This window comes from Rhinopithecus bieti, unplaced genomic scaffold (assembly GCF_001698545.2).
Source record: "Rhinopithecus bieti isolate Rb0 unplaced genomic scaffold, ASM169854v2 scaffold_23460, whole genome shotgun sequence".
NCBI classification, from domain to species: domain Eukaryota; kingdom Metazoa; phylum Chordata; class Mammalia; order Primates; family Cercopithecidae; genus Rhinopithecus; species Rhinopithecus bieti.
In genome coordinates, this window is record NW_016811040.1 from 2,337,073 (window position 1) to 2,360,314 (window position 23,242).

Below are 23,242 nucleotides of genomic sequence, written 5' to 3' on the forward strand. Positions count from 1 at the left end.
CCATACACAAAAAAATATAGGAAACAAAAGTATATACACCAATTAAATTTGTTCTTACGAAGGTTTTAATCTCTCAGGTAACTAGGATTTAGTAAAACCAATCTGCAATCCTACTGGTGCCCTTACAGATTTAGAAAGCTGTCGTATATACATTCACATTGCCATGAAAATCAAATTTCAAGCTTTCAAAATTTCATTATTTCTTGTCTCTCATTAAAACCCTACACACACACTCACACCCATAAACAAAGATAAGCATTTGCGTGTCCACCTAAATGCTTCCATAATGCCTATTTTGACCAATGAGTTAGGAATCACCTCAGAAAAAGTAGAGAAATCTTATTATCTTGAGCAAAATATAAAAAGGAAGTTTCCTACTCATAAAAAATTCTGAAGCTAAATCATGACCTAACGATTTATTTACTGTTTTCTCTCCACCACTAAAAGCAAAAATACAATAACCAATGAAAAGACTAAATGAACATACCATCTTCTGACTTCTGAGAATATGAAGGAAATGAAAAGAGATTTCCAAAATCCTGACTTTTTTTGTCATGCAAAGATTTTCTATTAGAAAGAAAAGAAATACCACAGAGGATACAATTTAAGTATCTGATTTCAATCCTGATAAATTATATATAATACATACTGCAGGATTATAATCACAGAACAAAACTTTAGTTTTCATTTCTTTCTCTGTTAAAGACAGGGTAATAAAACTCTTTCTCTCTTATGTGTAAAAGTGTGCACACATATCCATAATCCATATGCACACACCATATATGCACACAGACACCATACAAATCAATTATTTAATATAAAAAAGAATGGAAACTAAGCAATGGTTTAAAGTTATTCAAAATACTATTAAACCAAATTCTATAGTTGATAGAAATAACCATTCCAGAATTTACAGTCAGCAAACTATGGACAAAAACCCAAGGAGAAAGACAGAAACCCCATCACACCAGGCAACAATCCTATTTCTAATTCAAGACTACAGGTGGGCAATTATTTCAGAATCTGGTGAAGGCCAACTGTAATACGTGAGAAAATACTTTTTAAAAAATCGAAAATAGTTCACAAACCTCAAATCCCAGATGTGTTCACGCTCACCAAAAGCAAGAAAAATCTATCAAGGCCAAATTCAGGGAAGAAACAAACCTCCCAATTCTAAGGACTTAGTAAGTTTTCTCAAAACCAGGGGGTGTCCAACTATATCCCATGGGCCTGCTGCCTATTTTTGTAAATAATATTTTATTGGAACATGGCTACACTCATTTATTTACATATCATTTATGGCTGTTTTTTTACTAGAATGGCAGCATTAAGAAGATGTGACATAAACAATATGGCCCACAAAGCCTAGAACATTTACTATTGAGCCCTTTATGGAAAAAGTTTGCCAATCCTTCCTTTAAACTACAGCAACTGTGATGGGAACAGCCACAATATTAACAAGATTGATTCCTTCATGAAGAAGACCTTGCCTAGAATAACAATTTCTTAGAAGAGTTCACTATAATATCTGTGGCAAATGTTTACAACTAACTATACCACATCACCAAATAGCATTACTTACTCTGGAGTGGCTTTTGATTTGCCTGGTGAAAATGTATATTCGTCTTTATCTAACCCATCTGAAGGAATAAATTCATCTTCCCCATCATTTGTTATGGGAGATGCTTTAACTTTCAATTCCTCTAAATCATTATTGTCATCATCATCATCATCAGCATCATCATCCTCTTCTTCTGAGAAATCAAATGTGTATTTAGGTCTTTCGGCTAGGAGGAAAAATAAAAATGAATGTTAAAACTCAAATCCTAGCTTTATATACATGAAATATTATTACTGATAAAGCATTTAAAGTATATTCCGACCATCTCTAAAAATACCATAAGAAAAAAAGGCAAGCATTTACAGAATAAAAGCCAACAACTTTGGCCTTAGTTATTTGGTAGTGTTAATGTCTGTCTTACACTTTCCAGGAGGCTACCAGATAATACTGTGCATGTTAGGAGAGCATAAAGTAATGTACTTATTGATATACTTAATTAAACACGCTAAGGAAAGTAGTCAATGGCCTTGTCTCATACAGCCATTATACAAATGACAACAAATATAATGTTTCCCATATTTGCAATCACAAACAACAAATTTCACAGTTATTTTAAAAGTGCTAAACTTTCTTGTTTTTTGACACAGAGTCTTGTTCTGCTGCCTGGGCAGGAAATGCAGTGGTATGATCGTAGCTCACTGCAGCCTCAAACTCCTGGGCTCGAGCAATCCTCACCCCTCAGCCTACTGAGTAGCTGGGACTACAGGTGTGCCACCATGCCTGGCTGATTTTTAAGAAAAAATTTTTTAGACACAGGGTCTTGCCATGTTACCCAGGCTGCTCTTGAACTCCTGATCTCAAGTGATCCTCCCTCCTCAGCCTCCCAAAGTGTTGAAATTACAGGTGTGAGTCACAGTACCAACACCTAAACTTTTCTTAACTTTTTGGATAAAAACTTCTATCTTCTCTTCAGAGTTAGTTTTAGTATGAAATAACAGAGTAATTTTTTAGATGAATGAGAAAAGACAGGAGACATAAAGATCTCAATATATTCAAAAAACAATAATACAATGCATAAAAAGATACCAATTATAGTGAAAGGCATATTGCTATAAAGCAAGTATGTTTGATTATAATTTCTAGCATGTACTATGGAATAAAATTTTTAAATTACTTGGATGTTATATAATTTTACACTTCACTTTTGATGTATGTAAATACAGTTTTAAAGCATTTAATAAACAATTTTCATTTAACTTAAACTACTCTTATTAAAGATTCACCTATATTATGCTACCTATGTACACTAGGGAAAGAAATTCAATCACCTGGTGATTACAGAACCAAAGAATTTAAGGTCTGATATATAATTAAAAATGTATCTCTCAGAGGTAAACACCCACAATGTTGTATCATTCATTTTAATAAATTAGGACAAATTTTCAAATAACAAAATTTCAGAAGAAGGTACAAAATAGAAAACTCACTAGATGTTAATAATGTCAACATTTCTCGGTAATGAAAATTCAGAAAGGATCAAATTATATTCTTATAAGTACTATATTACTATAATAGCAAAATGGGGTTTTGCAGTTCACCCATACCACTATCATTATCTAAAAGAGAACTATGTACTCAGACTTCTAAAGCAGGAGGAAATTTTTTATGATACAAGGGGTAGGAAACCAAACAAAAAACCACAAAGCACTTCTAATATTAATAGATCTATCATTGCTGGTATTGTGGCAAGGTACATTTTTTCCCAAACATCTTCAAACTGTGGAAGGCATATAAACTAAACTTTATAATAAAAATCAGTAAGGAAACATGATTCACTTTAGAGAAATGTATGTCCAACTTTGCTAGAAAGATCATTCTATAAAGCATTTTTTTCTTCTTCCTAACTGTAATGTCTGAAATAGTAATGGCTTAGTACTTAAACAACACTGATAATACTAACAATACCAACATATAGGTTAAACTGTAATATACAGTAATATTAAATTACTGTCACTGTTAATATTAAATTGTGTTACAATACCGGCTGCTCTCCTAAGCAAAGAATCTCTTGGAATAACCACAGGTTCTGTTTCTTCCAAGTCACTTTCTGACTTGGATTCATCATCTGACCAAGGATTCCGTTTCTTCACTTTCTTTGCACTAGGTTTACCAGATGATGTGGGTGTTTTTCTCACTCTGGTACCTAAAAGCAAAAGAATAGCAATAAAGTATGTATCCATATTTATACAAATGTCATTAGTAAAATAAAATTGTTATAATGAAAAGTTCATTAAAATAATAAATATTTATTAAAATTGAAGGCATTATTTCAACCACAGAAAAAGAGTACAATCTAGTAATACTCTATACATATGGTTTTTCTCTCTCATACACAAAACTATAATAATTTCTCACCAGGCTCCTTCTTCTCCCTTTTGGGTTTGGGGCCTTTGTTTATAGGAGCTGACGGAATCAATGCCTCTTCTCCTGCACCTTCTACTGACACTCCACTGAATTCTTCATCAAATTCCACTTTTACTGCTGCAGTATCAAGATCACCCTACATAATAAAAAGAAAATCAAACCACGAGTAAAAATAAAAACATCGCATATTTTAGAGATAGTTTCAATCAACAGATAGCTCCTCCAAATCAGGTAAGTTTAAAAACTGTGATTCTGACGAGGTCCTAATAGCTGACTTTGATCAGATCATGTTTTACTTCACTTATCTATAGTAAATAATATTGCATATAACTCTAATTTTCCAGTACATTCAGTGAAATGACAGCTACTTAGCAGCAACCATAAAAAATAAGGCAGCTTTTGATTATCAGAGGGATTTCCAGACCACTAGCTAAAAGGTACCTGCAAAATAAGTTCCTATAGCTCTGGCAGGCCTTTATATACTATTAAAAAATCCTGTAATCCCAGCTACTTGGGAGGCTGAGGCAGGAGGATTGCTTGAACCTGAGAGGTGGAGGTTGCAGTGAGTCGAGATCACACCATTGCACTCCAGCCTGGGCAACAAGAGGGAAACTCCATCTCAAAAAAATAAAGATAAAAGTAAATTTTAAAAAAATCTTCAAATTATTGAAGGAAAATAAGTAACATGTGTCTTTCACTGCTAGACACTGTAAGGCAGACCCCAACCCTAAGACTATGGGGTAAAAAAACAAAAACAAAAAACACAGAGGCACACAACAAGGATGAGTCATTACAATACAAATAACAAACACAGAGGCTGGTAGAGCCATGGCCCAAGGGGAGAAGTGAGAAACTCTGCTCAAGGCAGGGTCAAAAGTCTCCATGGAGAAGTTCCTTTTCTGACTGAGTTCTAAAGGAATCACGTAAGTTTGTCAGGTGAGAAGCAAGAAGGGAAGGGCACCCAGGCAGAAGGCACAAAGTCATCTAACAGGAATTAAATGTTTAAAGAATTAGGTGCTTAAACACAGGAAATAGTCTGCTAGAACTCAAGGAAATGTGAGAAGAAAGTAGCCAGGAGGAGAAACACACAGAGGCATACAGGTGCTAACACTGTATACCAAGAATTTGTGCATAGTCAGCGGGGAGTCACTGAAGATTTTTAACCACAACAATCAGACTGACTTTTTAGAATTTTCATTCTAGTAGTAAAATACAGAACTTAAAGGAATGAAGTAGAAAGTGGTAGAAATCATGATTAAATGACTAGAAACTGAGAGAGTTAAGAGGACCACTTTAAAGTATCTCAGAGGAAACACAGAATTCTAAGGCAATGTCAAATGGGGACCAAGATAAGGGGGTGGATTTTGGAATTACTTAGTAGGTAGTCAATAGGATTTAGTTACTGATTAAATGAGAAAACTCCCAGGTTTTTGGCTTCTATCAGTGATGGCTGATAGTGTCATTAACTGGGAGAAGGCAAAGAACAGATTTTTAAATCAGGATAATGAGCCCAGTTTCAGACATGCTGAGTTTAATGGGCTTCACGCATTCAAGCGGCTATGAGCTTGGCACTCCTGAAAGCATTATAGCTTAGGAACAAAGATTTAGGGGCCATCAGTATGAATGGAATAAGCTCTAGGCATAGATGAGGTTACTTGAGGGGACCATTTAAGGTAGAGAGAAGAGTGCTGAGAAATGAATCTGACAAACGCCAACTGAAAAGAAGCCATTTTCTGAAGAAGACAGGCAAGAGTGTCTAGGTAAATGAACCTGTGTGCGGTGGGGAGCCAAGTAAGAGGAAAGTAGTATAGACCTGAGTTTATCACAACAGTAGAAGAGAGAGCCCACTCTGGTGTCAAAATGCACCTACGCTTCAAACATTAGCTCTGCACAGAGAACTCTCCAATCTCTAACTCTAGCTCTTTAGGCTAATTTTCCAAGCTCTAGTAAGAATGAGGCTATATTCCCACCTACTTATTGGACACATCTAAATGTATACTTCCTGAATTCTAAAAATCAACCTGTCCAAAAACATTAGCCTCTCTAAGCCTAACATGCACCCTGTTTCCTCAGCTCTGAACATTTTTCTGATGTTTTCTTCTTCTGGCTAACTCTGGTCCATCCTGCTTGAGGTGAGGTCAATGTCATTTTTTTCTTTAATCCTCAATAGCACTTTTATCAGTGATAATGACATACGATGTGCTTAGTAGTTTAACTAAGGACAAAAACAAGTAAATAGTAAAAGATGACAGAGTACTTCATAAGCCACACAGACCCTTTCCCACTCTAAGTCTTCTTTAATGGATTATGATATAGAACTAAAGCTTATACTTCAAAGTTGATATACTCATGGTTGGGTTTTGGGTTTTGTTTTGTTTTCTTTTGGCTTCCAAGTTTTTTATTTTATTTTAATTAATTAATTTATTTATTTTTAGATGGGAGTCTCTCTGTCGCCCAGGCTGGAGTGCAGTGGTGCAATCTCAGCTGACTGCAAGCTCTGCCTCCCAAGTTCACACCACTCTCCTGTCTCAGCCTCCCAAGTAGCTGGGATACAGGCGCCCGCCACCACGCCTGGCTAATTTTTTCTAGTTTTTAGTAGAGACGGGGTTTCACCGTGTTTGCCAGGATGGTCTTGATCTCCTGACCTTGTGATCCACCCGCCTCGGCCTCCCAAAGTGCTGGGATGACAGGCATGAGCCACTGTGCCCAGCCGGCTTCCAAGATTTTAACTTAGAAGGCAGCTGAGTGGAGTGTTTCTATTTCTCATTTTAAAAGCTGAATTACATAGCTCTTTACAATATGTGATCCTTTACCAACATGTTTTCCTTCTATAGATCAACTGCTGTCATAGAATGATTTCCTACTACCATTGAAATATATTTTGAATAAAACAAAGCATGATTTAAACACACATTAAAATTTTTAAAATTATATATGTATTTCGTTATAGAGATGAGTCTATTAATGACAAGAGGTATGTCATACCTTCTTCTTCTTCAGCAACTTTTTGCTGGCATCTGCCTTCATAGCTGTAATTTCAGGAATTATTCTTCTGCCATAAGGTGAGGGCATTGTCTCTTCCAATTGGAGTTTCTTCACCTTAGGTTTGCCAACTTTACCTTTAATTGCTTTTCCAGACATTCCAGCCAGAATATCTTCTCGTTCTTGAGCTTCCACTTTCTAAAATATAATTATAAGGCAGCAGAAGAAACATAAACAACTTCTTAGAAAAGATAATCACTACTTCATAAAATATTGAAACAAATGTTATTCACTCAGTAAAGATGAAGCTTTCCTTTTAACTTACCTAGTTCAAGATTAAATAATAAAAAAAATAAATAATTCTAAATCAGAAGACCTCGATTGTAATCCCAATTCATCTAACTAGTTTCCCATTTGTAATAAGAGCGGGCAATAGTGACTAAATAACCTAAGAAGTCTCTGCCAATTCTTGGACCCCGTGATATATTACAGAATAATCAAGACCTCTGATAACCTGGTATCATCAAAATCCTAGCAAATCATATACAAAGGCAGTTCTGCTAAGAAGCATGAAGCTATTTTTTTCTACTGCTTTAGTCATAATAGAAAATATGAAAAAAACCTCCTAAATGTAAACTCAGAAAGTATGAGAAATTAAAAATGCCCATATAGTTAGACTGAACTTAGGCAGGTCTATGTCATGATAAATGACGGTATAATCATGATTAATATCCTAGATTCTGCATTTACCAGAATTATTCCTTAAAATAGGCTTTGAAAGGCACAAGGAAAAAATGACATTTCTTTAGAGATTTTTTAAAAGATCTTTGTAGCACAATAGTTTAATAGAAATTACCCAAGCTTTGAAATCAGATAGTTCTGGATTTCAACTGCACTTCCACTTACTAGTTATGTATCCTCAGGAGATAACAGAGGTCAGGTGCAGTGGCTCACACCTGTAATCCCAGCACTTTGGAAGGCTGAGGTGGGTGGATCACCTGAGCCCAGGAGTTTGAGACCAGCCTAGGCAACATAACAAAACCTCGTCTCTACACAGAATACAAAAATTAGACAGATGTGGTGGCACACATGTTCCAGCTACTCGGGAGGCTAAGGTAGGAGGACTGCTTGAGCCCGAATGGTTGAGGCTGCAACGAGCCATGATTGTGCCACTGCACTCCAGCCTGGGCAACAGAGCAAGACCCTGTCTCAAACAAAACAAAACAAAACAAAAAAGCCAGATAACTTATAGAGCATCCACCATGTGCTAGGTATTTTAAAAACCCTGTGATCCCCATTTTATAGATGAGGAAAGTGGGTGTCTGAGAAGATGAGTAATTCTATAATGATGTAATTCCTAAGAAAGTGACTTAACCTCTCTAAGCTTCAGGATCCTTATCTGTATAACAGGTTAATAATAATCTCATTCATTTGAGGTTGTGGTGAGGGTCACTCTAAGCATTACATAGAAGGCTGTGCCAGTGTACAATAGATAGATATTCAATTAGTGTTATCATTGGACTTTAAATGATACAGAGAGACATGAAATTTAAGTCTAAATCTTTTAAGATGTTAAAAATAAATACATCCAGAATTGAAATAAGTTGTTTGGACCTATTTCATTAATTGTCAAATAATAAAATAAGATGATAAATTAAACGTGAAACAGTATTTTTTGCTAGGGTTGTTTTGAATGACGACTTTACAATAGTGAGGAAATTTACAGGCATAACCACAAAAGTTTCCTGTGTTTCACTATATTAGTGATCAAATGTAAAGCAGTATCAGGATATCAATAATATTAGGAATAATTTTTCTTTTAATATATGATGGCTTCATTTTAATGAATAATTTTAAATAAATTATAACTCAGCAGGAAAAAATGTGCAAAAAAATTTAATTAATGAACAATATATGGAAAGCACAAATCAAGGAAGACTCACATTGCAGCACCTGAAAGATCGTTGAGGGAGCCTAGAAAAATAGCACTAAAAAATTCTAAATTCTTTTAGGTAACTAATTTACCACACTTGTTCTTATGAGCTCTAATTCTGACTTAGACCATCGAAGTAAAAGTAGAACATGTATACAATAAATCAACAAAGCAACTTTAAAAAAAAAATAATATGAGTAATAAATGGTATTTTACATTTTGCTATTTTCACATATTCATAATGCTACCATTAATTTAATTCTAATATTTTAAGTGGGCAATTTTAGAAAAGGTGTACTTTTATATCTTATCTCTACATTTTACTTTTAAATTACAATTCTACTTGGAAAAAACTATGTTATGACAATCAAATATTGAAATATCTGTTATAAATCTGAAGAGACTATCATTCTCTACTCCTAAAAACCAAAGTACTTACATTCAATTATACACACATATTAGCCTTACCTATTCCAGAAAATTAAATGAATCAATTTTTAATCTAAATGAGTTAAGAGAAAGGACCCCCAAATTTTTTTTAACTAATTCAAAGTGAGATTAGATTTTATTCTAAATTTCAACTTATAGCATGTAAATCCGGCGCATAGCAAGAAGTTCTTATAATCACCGATAACAGTAGAGCTTAGAGACTAACTCAAGCTGTAGTAAACGCATTAACCTTGACAGAGTAAGGAGAAAACTTTAAGATCACGCTAGAGAATTTCATTCTTGTTCATAAACAGTTACTTTCCAAATACTTTTAAGAGAGGACTTAACGAGGCGCGTTTTCAACATAACGCTGGCGAGAAAGTTCTCGTTTCGAGATCGGAAGAGGAGTTGGCGTAAGATCATTGAACCTTCTCCCCTATAATAAAAAGTACAGTTAAACATGAATAGTTTTAAAACGTATGAAGGATAAATCAAAATACGTTATTTTTGGAAAGAAAAAGATACAGATAATCACTGAATAGTTTCAAGACTATTTTAACCCACAAAAGTTCATACTTTTCATCTCTCTGTTTAATCAGTCTTCACTTTTTCTTTAGTAAGAGACCACAGAGACATATTTAAAATATAATTAAAATCTGGGCCTGAAGGAGTTCCTGAATCGTGAGAACTATCATCATGCTGTTTTGTGTTTATCCCTTCTGCGGCCTGTAAAAAATACAAACGGTATATTAAAGTCTTGTATAGATCAAATTAATGTTGGAATTTTATTGAATAATTAGTTAATATTTACAAGGTACACTATAATGCACATTCAGGGATGGTGGGTTATTTTAGATTACCTATAAAAATATATTTCCTTTATAAAAAATTTAAAATTTTCTAAAGACGCACAATAAGATCTTCAGAAGAATGGTAAACGATCCTATTTATTCAGGAATCGAGAAAATTAACGATTTCCTCAGGTACTAAGTAACAAAATGAGAGGATACCCACATTTTAAAGTTATAGAGTAGAATTATGTTTTATCATTGCATCTTGTCAGATTTTTATCTGTGAGTGAATAACAATCTAAATACAAAATAAATACCAGTTGTGAAAATATTTTACAGTTATTAATAAAATGTTAAGGTAGCATTCACTCGCTGAGGGCGAATTCTTATAAAAATTCTCTAAAGCAGAAATCATGTCTGGACTCAGAGGAAAAGCCATTAAAGAATTTGAGTTGGTGAGTTTAGAGTAAGAATTTGTCAGGTTTGCTGAAATTTTATTCATCAGCCTTGTCTACAGAAACAGCTGCAACCAAAAAAATTATCTTGTGCTAATATTAAATTCGAAAATACCGAGAATTCAATAAAAGTTATTATTAGGTGATATCACCTTAAATTTTTTTAAAATAACACGCATAGATAAACAAAATTTATAAGCTAAGTTGTTAAGAGTGAGCTGAGTTAGGAGCCGATGACACTGCAGGAAAAAAAAAAAAACCTTTATAATTAAAATTTATAAGCAAAACAATGTGTATACACAAAGTACAGTTTATATGTACTTCAGAAATAAGATAAAAATTAAAATTGCAAAGCAAGATGCTTCATTATATAAACAAAAACTATAAATTTGATTAAGCCACATTAGCCAAATAAGGAAGGCTGTTGTTGAGTTGATAGATGATTAGTAAGTACCTAGATAACTGACAACAAATAATTCTACACTTTTGAAAAATTCTTCATGAAACAGCTCGTCTCTATGGAGTATTCAGGTTGCTAGACAACTATAAAAATATTACTAGGATGCAACAAAATCCTGTTTAGACCCACATTTTGGAAGTCTATTTGATCTAGGTTTTGACTGCACCCAAAGTATTATTAATAAGTGTTCTATGAATATGTGTATCTATCACTGATAACAGAAATATGACTAAGGACACTTCCAGAAATTAAAAAAAAATTAAACTGCAAGTTCTAATGACAAAATTCCATTATGCTTTATAAAAAACTTTAATCTTCTAATTAACTACTTTATAATTCTCTCTTCTCCAACTCTGTATAATAGGACACTCTTGTAAGAGCAGTTCCTTTTGTTACCTGAACTCCCCAAAATGTACACATGGTCAAGATGCTGAAAAAATTCTGATGGTGGTAACGCAATAACTGAAATCAAGCTAGGCTTTACCCATAAATTCTACTTCCACCAGAGGGACATTCTGAAACTGTAGAAATCTTTAGCTTTTAAGACTAAGCATTAAAAATTCATCAGCTTACTAGTTACTTTTTTTTTAAAAAAAAGTATAGCTTAAAGCAACAGTGATACAGAAGGGCAAGTGTTGTAGAAACCGTAATTTGGGGTTTAACAAGACAATAAAACATACTAAGAGGAAAACAAAGGGCTTCAATCATCTTAATTCTGAATGCGCCCATCTTGTCCTACCAAATTTTCTTCAAATAATGAATAAGCCTATTATCTTACTATGTAATTGCTATTCTATATAACTTACTCTAATTTTACTCACTTTAATACATGGTTTTATTGACTTCAAACTGAAAATGTAAACAAAAGCAATATTTCAATGTAGTCTGATGAAACATAAAAACATTATGATTGAGAATTCAAGTACAGGGAAGTTTAAATGTTCAAGTTATGTCACATAATTATTTTTTAAAGATGTTATCAGAATCATATAAGCACAAATAATCTAATATCCAAAAAAATTAATCATTCAACTTTTCTTCCTCTTCTGTAAGAAATTTCTGTTCTCAATCACAACGTTGTACTGTTGTTTACATTTTTCTTTTAGTCATACAAAACATCAAAAAGCTAATTGAGGGGAATCTCAAAGTTTCAACATTCCATTCATTTAACTATTATTACTATTTTGTGATCTGCAATGGCCAACTTGCTTAATAAAACATCAGACATTTAATCTGAAGTTCCAGGGTTTAAATATCTGGCCAAAAATCTAAGAATGAAGCAGAGCTTGGTGTTTGATAAATACTGTCTATAATAATTAACATTTTGTCTCTTGTCTTCCCAGTATTAACCAAACCAGATCAAGTGAGTGGTGACTGGATGCCATACTGTGAAGCTGATTCTGGGTGCGACCAGTCTGATTCCCAGATAATATACATGTACCTCATAAAAACCACCACCATAACACCTTTACTGGCAGACTCAGGAAAAAAGGTCAAGGAGACTGAGCTACCTTCTCACACCTGGAGTCATTTCTCCAGGCTCTGGTTGAGTCACACTGGCCAAGTGCTTTGTGGTGGGTGTGTACTATAAATTCCTGTACTGTATCTGTTCTGTGGATAAACAGAAGACTTCAGTCTCTAAACAGACAACTCAGCACCTTTAGTAGTACTAAATTTAAAATTTAGGGGTTGAATTTTTGTTTGTTTTGGAAGTTGCTTTTAAAAGCTTCTCTGAATGTCTTTTTCTGCAAATGATTACCTTTTCTTGTGCTTCTTTCCAGGCTTTCACTGGGTCAGATTCATAACCTCTCTGGACTAACATTTGAATCAAATCTTTCTTTGACCTATTCTCTATGTGAGGGAAAAATAAAGTTAGGATCAAGATAAGAGATTCAATTTGTATTTGCTTATATTCTACTGATAAAAATGTCTTCTATTAATAAAGTTTTTTTCCATTTTAACTAATGTTCAAATTTTTAAAGGTTGTATCTTACCTATAGTAATTTTCCCTTGTATCTTCTCTAAAATGAAACGGGCTTGATTGTTAAGCTTTGTAGATTCTGCTCCCAGCATTCCCACAAGCCACTCCTTACGTAAACCATAATAACTTAATCGTAAATCAAAGAATTCTTTCAGAATGTCTTGCACAGTTTCGTATTTCTTCAGACATCCCATATGATCAAAGAGTACCTAAGCGAAACACATATTTTGCAGATCATATAGATCTGTACTGGTATTTTAACTTACATAACATCTACAGTATTTAAAATAACCATAATATATAACCATAATACATGTATATGAACACAGACTACCCCTAAAAACCATTAAACAGAACTAAAACTATTCAGCACATTTCTGTAAATATTCCTTTGGTGACTGCAAGCTGATCAATTCTCACGACGACAAAAGTATTTAAAATAGGAATAATTTTGAAAGACAAAAATAGGCCTTAAAAAAAGGGCTCTTAAAGTAGCCATAAAACCACCTAAAAAATGATTTTCCCCAAACTGAAAACATACCTATTCTATTGCTAAGCTTAAAATGTTAAAGTTTTCCTCCCCATATATTCTGTGTATATGCATTTGTCCCCTTTCTCTCTCTCTTTTATATCTGCTGTAATCCAGTCACCCAAACTCCCTATCCTTTTTCTTTCTTCCATCAGCCTTTCTCAGCAGACTATGGCACTTTTTCTCAGCCACTGTACCATTGCTGAACTTTTTTTACTTTTTTAAATGTAAAAGCTAATTTGGAATGGAACTTGAAGAATCACACACTTAAAGTTTCTACCTTCCTCCCCAGTTGTACAAAGATAAATGTGCAAGTTTAATAAAGCAGATTAGAGTTATGAGTACTCTACAGTTAAAATGCTAATAGAGATGGGCATAAAGTACACAAAGGCCCTCCAATAACCACTCTCATAACTTTTAGTCAATGTGTGTGAAGGTGTGTGTATCCTGTGTGTTCAAGTCCAGATGCATAAACACAGAGTTGAGAGTAAGGGTAGTGGACAACACTAGAAGAAAGGAACGTGGTCCTAGAATCTTCGGCAAAAAATGCCTTCAGGCTTACTATAGCCACTCCCATTATGAAACCAATTATAATAATCTGACTTACAACATGCAAGAAAGATTAAATTAATAGTAAATCTAATAAATTACCATAGAATTACAAGTAAGAGTAGTTTGAAGTTTAAAAACTTTATGCAGTCCAGCAGCTTCTGCTTGTGCTAGTTTCTCTTCAGTCATTTTCACCACAAATTTCACAGTTGTGTCAGTATGATATTCTTTATAATCAGAAATTAATGCTGGTGTTTTATCTGTTCCATTTAGCATAGGTTCTAAAACCTGTTCTTTATATACCTATAAAAGATTTAAAAATAAGTGATTCTTTTCATGACACACTCTCATGTTCTCATACTACAAGTCATACAGTCTTGTGAAAATGGTCAACTCTCATGGGGAATTAAAAAGGAAACCTTTATCATCTCCTATCCAATCAGTATAGAAGGCAATATATGGGGATCTTGGTGGGAGGAAAAGACGTAAGAAGTAATGGTGCTGACCCACTCATACTCTAAAGGGCAAGATAAAGGCTGAGTATGAAAAGGATGACATCAACTAGCTTTTAGATTTGTAAAGCTGATACTGACATTAATTTACTGACCACATTTATAAGAATTAAAAACACTATGTCATATTCTACTCCTTTCATTCTAAGATAAATACAAAGATAATAGTCTATAAAAGCCTTACCTAACATAAGTCATACTATACTACTTAGATATAAATACTATTTAAATATTCAAAGCACAAATTCAACTGAAGGGTAAAAGCAGCTACAGGAATTTTTTTAACACTACGCATGCTTAGGACAAACAATGGTGGAATCATCCTTACCAGAAAAAATTGCTTCATACACTGCCCTTCCCACAGGCAGATCACATATTTACACTAACCTGTGTCCAAGTTCTAACTGGAAGCTCTGTAATTTCTACTGTGTTTCTGTCCACTACAAATATTTCACCACTGACTGCATACTGGTTTTGACCAAGTTCTTGAATCGTCCCTTTAAAGTTTTTGTAGTTTGGAAGCTGTAGAGAAAAATGTAAATAGCATTGACTTCTCTCTTGAGTACTAGTACCATGAGTCTATGGTCTAACATTGACAGATTAATGTACCTCAAACAGAATTTCTCATCCTCAAATGTCCCTTTCCAACTTATCAATTGATCTTGAACTCATAGCTTCTGTTAATAAAACCTGAACATCCTCCAATCTCAAAATGTTAGTATCATCTTTCCTAGTCTTCCTGGAACAGTACTTTATTTCAGCCTACTTCCCCTACACCTACTTCTCCCCTAGATCAATATCCTTTAAATTCAAACTCCTTGGGCCTCACATTGAAAGCATTCCATAGTCTGAACCCAATCTGGCTTTCAATTTTTTCTCTAATGACTTGTCTTACAAAACCACTACTCTTTTCCCACATTTTGTTTGATTATTTTGAATATTCTCACTTTCACTCTACCCACAAGTCCTGACACATATTCAGGCCCAACCCCATTCATCATTCATCTACATAAATCTTATTCATCCTTCCCAACTGAATTACAAGTCATCTCTCCCTCTTCTAAGTTTTTGTTTGTTTGTTTTGAGACAGGGTCCCTACTTTACCACCCAGGCTGGAGTGCAGTGGCGCGATATTGGCTCACTGCAGCCTCAACAACCTGGGCTCAAGCAATCCTCCCACCTCAGCCTCCCAAGTAGCTGGGGTTACAGGTGCATGCCACCATGTTCAGCTAATTTTTGTATTTTTGTAGAGACAGGGTTTTGCCATGTTGCCCAGGCTGGTCTTGAACTCCTGAGCTAGTGATCTGCCCAGCTCAGCCTCCCAAAGTGCTGGGATTATAGACATGAGTCACTGCGCCTGGCCTATTCTAAAATTCTTACTCATTATTATCATTAAGAAATTGAATATATAGGAAGGGCACAGTGGCTCACGCCTGTAATCCCAGCACTCTGGGAAGCCAAAGCAGGCGGATCACCCAAGGCCAGGAATTCGAGACCAGCCTGGCCAACACAGTGAAACCCCGTCTCTACTAAAAATACAAAAATTAGCCAGACATGTTGGCACACACCTGTGGCCCCATCTACTCAGGAGGCTGAGGCAGCAGAATCGCTTGAACCTGGGAGGCGGAGATTGCAGTGACCCAAGATCACACCACTGTACTCCAGCCTGGGTGACAAGAGTGATACTCTGTCTCAAAAAAAAAAAAAAAAAAAAAAGAAACTGAGCACATAGCATAGGACCTTTCTTCTGGCATACTAAGCAACTATCAGTATCGTTGGTCACTGTTAAATTTCAGGCCTTGATGCTTCAATGTCTTGTCTTGACAACTGTCTAACTTTCCGAAGACAAAAACCATAGCTCTTTATCTCACCACTTACACAGTTTCATACACATAGTAGGCACATAAGAAGCATGTATTGATCAAATACACTATCTTAACAATCTAAAATCCATTAAAAAATTCAAAACCATTTCAGTAACACACTATCATTAAAATTTGATGCTTATGTTAGAAATATTTTAAAGTACTTTAAAGTATTTAAGAGAAAAGCAGAATGTATGTCTTATTGCTAAAGAATAACTTTCATTTTAAAACACAAAATGAAATAAAACTTGGAAAATACATCAAAATATTGTCTCTATATTGTGGGATTATGGATTTTTTCCTCTTTCCTTATCTATATTTTCTACAATAAGCATTATCATTTTGGTAATACAAACACACTTTTCTCCAGGTAATTTTAAATCATGGGGAGAAAGGAAGGATATTTTTTGAGGACATTTTTCTTGGAGGTCTGAGCAGAGTAAATGATACAAGAAAAGAATAAACATTAAAAAAAATGGTTGTTGTTTTTTTTTTTTTTTTTTTGAGACGGAGTTTCATTCTGTTGCGCAGGCTGGAGTACAGTGGTACAATCTTGGCTCACTGCAACCTCCACCTCTCAGGTTCAACTGATTCTCCTGCCTCAGCCTCCCAAGTAGCTGGGATGACAGGCACCCACCAGCACGCTCGGCTAATTTTTGTATTTTTAGTAAAGACAGGGTTCTCCCTAGTTTGGGCAGGCTGGCCTAGAACTCCTGACCTCAGATGATACACCCACCTCGGCCGCCCAAAGTGCTGGGATCACAGGCGTGAGCCACCGTGCCCAAGCAACATTTAATTTTTTTTTGTATTTTTAGTAGAGATAAGGTTTCCCAATGCTGGTCAGTCTGGTCTGGAACTCCTGGTGATCCACACGTCTGGGCCTAGGCCTCCCAAAGTGCCAGGATTAAAGGTGTGAGTAACCACGCACCAGCCTTGGGGATATATTTAAAATATATACAATGTAGTTTTTGTCTTTTACAAATGGTAGGCTAATGAATACAATGTGTTTTAAGCATCCTTACAAACTAACAAGAGGTGGTAGTTTGAGAACAGAAACAAAGTTACATATAATTTTATCAGAAAAGGATTGTTTTCTATTAATATATGGTTTAGAGGTTTGAAAACCTGGAATACGAAGTGTTTCTAAATTTAAATAAACAGTTTCTCCCCATGAAACTTACCTGCAGAACTCATTCCAAAGTTTATACCTTTTACTGTAGGCACATATCAAATTATACCCTAATTAGGTCTTTATGGTCTACAATATGTTCTAAAATAAAAATGCTCCATTACTTTTCTAAAATGACTGAACTTTGTAGCTTACCCATTGTCATTTGTTAAATAAACAATAAGTTCAAAATAATTACCATGGGATGAGGATCCAAGCCATCTAGCATTCGTCTGACATTGTTCACAATTTCCCTAGCATCATAGTTGGGTAGTTTACAAGCCCATCCAGTACCAATGCCCTCAGCACCATTTATTAAAACCATGGGAATTATGGGAATATACCACTCAGGCTCTACACGTTGATTATCATCATAAAGGAACTTAAGCAGGTTGTCATCCACGGCAGGAAAAAGTAGCCTTGCTAAAGAGCTAATGAAAAAGAAAGAAGCAAATGAAAAAATGTTATGGCTTTGCGAAAGAAACTTTATACATAATTCAAAACTTCACACTGCAAAAATAAATTTTTTTTTTTTTGAGACGGAGTCTTGCTCTGTCGCCCAGGCTGGAGTGCAGTGGCCGGATCTCAGCTCACTGCAAGCTCCGCCTCCCGGGTTTACGCCATTCTCCTGCCTCAGCCTCCAGAGTAGCTAGGACTACAGGCGCCCGCCACCTCGCCCGGCTAGTTTTTTGTATTTTTTTAGTAGCGACGGGGTTTCACCATGTTAGCCAGGATGGTCTCGATCTCCTGACCTCACGATCTGCCCGTCTCGGCCTCCCAAAGTGCTGGGATTACAGGCTTGAGCCACCGCGCCCGGCCTAAAAATAAATCTTTTAAAGAGAATGCATTTTTAGTAATGTTGATTACGTTTGCTTAACAATAAAATCTGCCTAACTGTATTATCAAATGCATCTTTCTCTCAGTTACAAGCCCAGAATAAAATAGTCCTATTTTACTTAGGTACTTACTTACCTGACTTCTTTAATATTGATAACTTTTTAAGAATTTCCTATTACTCGGAATAAAGCATATAACCCATCTTCAGCCTAAAGAGTAAAGTTGGTGAGAAAAACATCCTGCATTCATTAGGACTGATTTCACCAATCAATTCATAAAAATTAAGGTCAATTGACTTCATTCTATTTGTGGTCAAATAATTTGGAACATTCACCTTCTAAGTAGAATAACCAGACAATCGCATCTCTCCACAGCTATAATTCCATCGCACATTTAGTCAATTGGTTCCAAATCAAATCAAACTTTATACCATTGTATCAGTAAATATTTACCTTAACATTGTGAAAATATAACGAGGGCTTGCAGCATCTTTGCCACCATGAAGCCGAGTTCCAAACTGACCAATAGGCTGAAGCAAGTTAATGTTGTTACTTCCCACAAAGTTCTGAGCCAAATTCACAATAGTCATCATCAATGCTTGCTATACAACAGAAGGCGGCAGAACATAACATTAATGTTCTAAATTTTCTATAATTATTCCCCAACTTGTATTAAAATCCAAGTGAAGAATAAAAGCTTTAGAATCTCACTAATCTGTATATTCTGTTCTTAATTCTGTTACATTTCTGAAGACTTTACTAAAGGAAAAATACTATGTGTAATTATCATTCTTCAAGACAATAATTACAGTTCTCAACGGATTCCAATCTTAATGCTTACTTCTCCATGATGATAAGCCGACATCTCAGCAACAGATCCAGCCAACTGGGCAACTTTTACTTCACGTTTATCATTCCTCTTGAAACAGGTAAATAAAACTTTCCGCTGGCCAGGTTTAAAGCCTATTTTTAAAAGAGCTCTTTTAAAATGTTACTTCAAGATACAGTTGTAACAATTCAGGGAACTAAAGCAAAGACACAATTTGCTTTTCAAGAATACCAGTAAAATTGTTACGTGAGATTCTGTACCAAAGTGAGTGCATACTAGCACATTTGTTTTGTTTTGTTTTGTTTCCCAGAAAGCTATCTGCAGGCATACACTAAGATGTTTTTATGCCATCTCCATATATTCCAAAAGTGAACTGCTAACTGAAAGACAACATTCTGGCCTTAAAGAATCACCCAGGGGCACCAAACTCTTTTAACAGTAGTTTCCAAACACTCATACAACCAAAATGCCATTTGTAGCTAACTAAACTGCCAGCATGCCATCAAGGATCCTGAAATCTATTCTAAATATCCCACTCAGGAAAACCCTTATAAAAAGAGGTTTATTGTGGTAGTGAAGAATAAATGCTTTAGAATCTCACTAATCTGTATATTCTTCTCAACTTGGTCATTTACCATGTGACTAAGCAAATAACTAGTAAGTCTGTGTCCTTATCCAAGTAATAGAAATAATTACTTTCCTAATATAGTTATCATAAGGATTGCATGAAACAATGTGGGCAAATCACTCTGCTTTCTTATCATTCTTCTTGCTCTAGGCCAAGTTTGTCCAACCCGTGGCCCATGCGCTGCATGTGGCCCAACACAAATTTATCAATTTTCTTAAAACATCATGAGTTTTTTTGTTTGTTTGCGATTTTTTGTTTTTGTTTTTGTTTTAAGCTCATCAGCTATCGTTAGGATTAGTGTATTTTACATGTGGCCCAAGACAATTCTTCCTCTTCCAATGTGGTCCAGGGAAGCCAAAAGATTAGACACCCCTGCTCTAGGCCAATGAGCACAGTAACAATCTTTTCAGTATATGCCATCGTTGTAATCATACTGGACCCAGAGTATGATAAAACATGAGGATGATAAAATATGGTAACTTCCTTAAGAATTTTGTAATCTAATTCTAGAGGCAAAAGGAACAAACATAAAATAAGAGGTACATAATAATTGGCATAGAAGTTAAGGTATCTAAGACCAATTTGGAGTAGAATTGCTAGGGAAGGCTTCATAGAAGAAAGGCAATTTGTGGCTAGAACTTGAGGGATAGGTAGAATCATCTATTACCAGAAAAGCCAAGCAATACAAAGATGAACAAACAGTAAAGGTTATGAGAAAAAAAAAAGTTCTAGATAGAAGATCAAAATCTGCTTCAACTAACGAGAAATAGTTTCTAAATTTTTTTCAAGTTAGAAATAGTTCCTAAATTTTTTTCAAGTTAAGTTAAAGCACTAGGCTTTGGGTAATGCGGAATAAAAGTTTTTTTAAAATTTAATCTCTGATAAATATTCTAGAAAATGATCAAAATTCCTTTTACTTTGTATTTTTAGAAAATTGCAGAACAACTTGGGGCCAAAAGCTGGTGTAAGACTTTTTAAAGTTAATTTCCTGAAAAACTCAGAAAGCGTTTAAAAGTTTCAAATTAAGGCAATATTTAAAGATTTCAGCACTATAAACATGCTAACAAAAGCAAAATCAAAAAGGCCTTAAATTCCCTGAACAATTCTTCAGTGATACAAGATTCAAGTAAGAATTTTAATATGCTATCATAAGCCATGGCTTGTTAAAGTACATAAATTAAAACTATAGTAAATTAAATTACAAAAATGAGGTTTTTAAATAAACATTAACTCACATTCAACAAGAGTATGGTATAGATCTTCATTGCTCTGAGTTTGAGAAGAGAATCAATTCCTTGTGATGAAATCATTATAAGTCAAATGCCTTTTGTTGCGTACCATACTTAAAAATTGGCTAAGAGAAAACTTATATAGCAATATTATCATTATTATGGCTATGAATTCTAGTCTCTCTCTTCCTTCTCCCCCAGGTCACCGCTCTTTAAGGACGTAACCTCTGTAAGCCATGTAGCCTTACGCTGTCCTCCGGTCCTTCCATAAAATTTAGTTGTTAAACCATTCTTTCTGTCATCAATCTTCTTCTTAACTGAACGCCGAAAGATCCAGGTAATGATTTTGCACATTAAATAAAATAAATTTCATTACAAAATTAAAATGTGTAAGCTGGCCAATAAACTATTTATTAATTCTGAAAAATTGAAGGTTATTTTACAATATTTTATCAAAAACCATTTGAACTCAATCTTTCAATTAAAGGAAGTTAGCCTCCGCGGCCGCGCAGTGGTCAAAGGCCTGTAACCCAGCGACTTTGGGAGGCCGAGACGGGCGGATCACGAGGTCAGGAGATCGAGGACCATCCTGGCTAAACCCGGTGAACCCCCGTCTCTACTAAAAAAATACAAAAAAAACTAGCGCGGCGGCGGCGCGCGGGGGGCGGGGCCGGCGACGGTGGCCGGGCGCCTGGTAGTCCCAGCACTCAGGCAGGCTGAGGCAGGAGAATGGGCAGTAAACCCCGGGAGGGCGGAGTTTGCCCAGTGAGCCTGAGATCTGGCCAGCTGCAACTCCAGCCCTGGGTGACGAGCGAGACTCCGTGCTCAAAAAAAAAAAAAAAAAAAAAAAAAAAAAGTTTATACTAGCACAGCATCATCTGGGGAAAAAACTAAAATTAACTAGCTTGAGCATTCAAAAGAGACTTTTCATAGGGAACCAGGACTGGGAGGAAAGGAACAGAAGGTAGGGGATGGCTAACAAAACTTTTAAAGAATTAACTTAATTACCAAGGTAATGGCAGCATCATCTTCAGGACCAGCGTATCTAAACAAGATGCGATGCCTTTCCATATCAGCAAAATATTCCTTTGCTTCTTTAGCTGTACTAGTACCCAATCCTGCACAATTTTAAAAATAAAAGTGAGTCATGAATATCAATGTCTGTTCAAAACCATCAAGTGAAAAGCTGGTGGAAAAGTTGTAACAGATGGATCACGCTGGCAACACCTATACCAACTGCAATCTTAATAAGCAACTAAAGACAAAGTAGACATTAGATGCTTCCTGATGAAAGTACACAGCGCTACCTATGAAATGTTTTTGCCAAACAACTGTAACCCAAATCTGATCACGCTTCTGATTTAACCATCAGTTAACAGAAAATAAGGGCACAGGAAAATACTATATATTAAATGTAACTAGAGGCATCTAATTAACAAAATCCAGAATGTGGAAAATTACACAGAACAAACAACCCAATTTCTTTAACAAATAAATTACAAGGAAAAATATAAAAAGAGAAATGCTGTATTAATAAACTTATCAACCAAATGCAATGTGTGGACCTTATATGGATCCTAACTTTGGAAAAAAAACAAACTCAGGCCAAGCACGGTGCCTCATGCCTGTAATCCCAGCACTTTGGGAGGCTGAAGTGGGTGATCACTTGAGGCCAGGACTTCTAGACCACCCTGGCCGACACGGCAAAACCCCGCCCCTACTAAAAACAGCCAGGCATGGTGGCACAAGCCTGTAATCCCAGCTACTCGGGTGGCTGAAGTATGAGAATCACTTGAACCCATGAGGGAGAGGTTGCAGCAAGCCAAGATCCCACCACTGCACTCCAGCCTGGGCAACAGAGCAAGACTCCATCTCAAAAAAATAAAATAAAAATAAAAAACTCTAAAAATAAACATTCTTAATACAGTCCAGGGGAATTTTAACACTGTCTGGGTATTTAACATTATCCAAAAAAAAGGGAGCCAGGCATGGTGGCTCACACCTGTAATCCCAGCAGTTTGGGAGGCCAAGGTGGGTGGATGGCTTGAAATCAGGAGTTCAAGATCAGCCTGGGCAACAAA

At 35.4% G+C, this 23,242-nt stretch overlaps 1 protein-coding gene across 1 annotated transcript in view; it reads right to left on the reverse strand.

Annotated features, from left to right (window-relative positions):
• The window catches only part of TOP2B (DNA topoisomerase II beta), a 67,262-nt gene that overhangs the window by 7,663 nt on the left and 36,357 nt on the right, over positions 1-23,242 (reverse strand). The window contains 19 exon segments of the mRNA XM_017893408.1: positions 488-567; positions 1,583-1,787; positions 3,603-3,764; positions 3,977-4,121; positions 6,971-7,165; positions 9,830-9,929; positions 9,931-10,055; positions 12,795-12,886; positions 13,030-13,225; positions 14,197-14,397; positions 14,994-15,128; positions 17,839-18,070; positions 18,929-19,077; positions 19,317-19,453; positions 21,175-21,231; positions 21,234-21,286; positions 21,387-21,436; positions 21,438-21,478; positions 22,142-22,279. Of these exon segments, the coding sequence (XP_017748897.1) occupies positions 488-567; positions 1,583-1,787; positions 3,603-3,764; positions 3,977-4,121; positions 6,971-7,165; positions 9,830-9,929; positions 9,931-10,055; positions 12,795-12,886; positions 13,030-13,225; positions 14,197-14,397; positions 14,994-15,128; positions 17,839-18,070; positions 18,929-19,077; positions 19,317-19,453; positions 21,175-21,231; positions 21,234-21,286; positions 21,387-21,436; positions 21,438-21,478; positions 22,142-22,279 (2,493 nt within the window).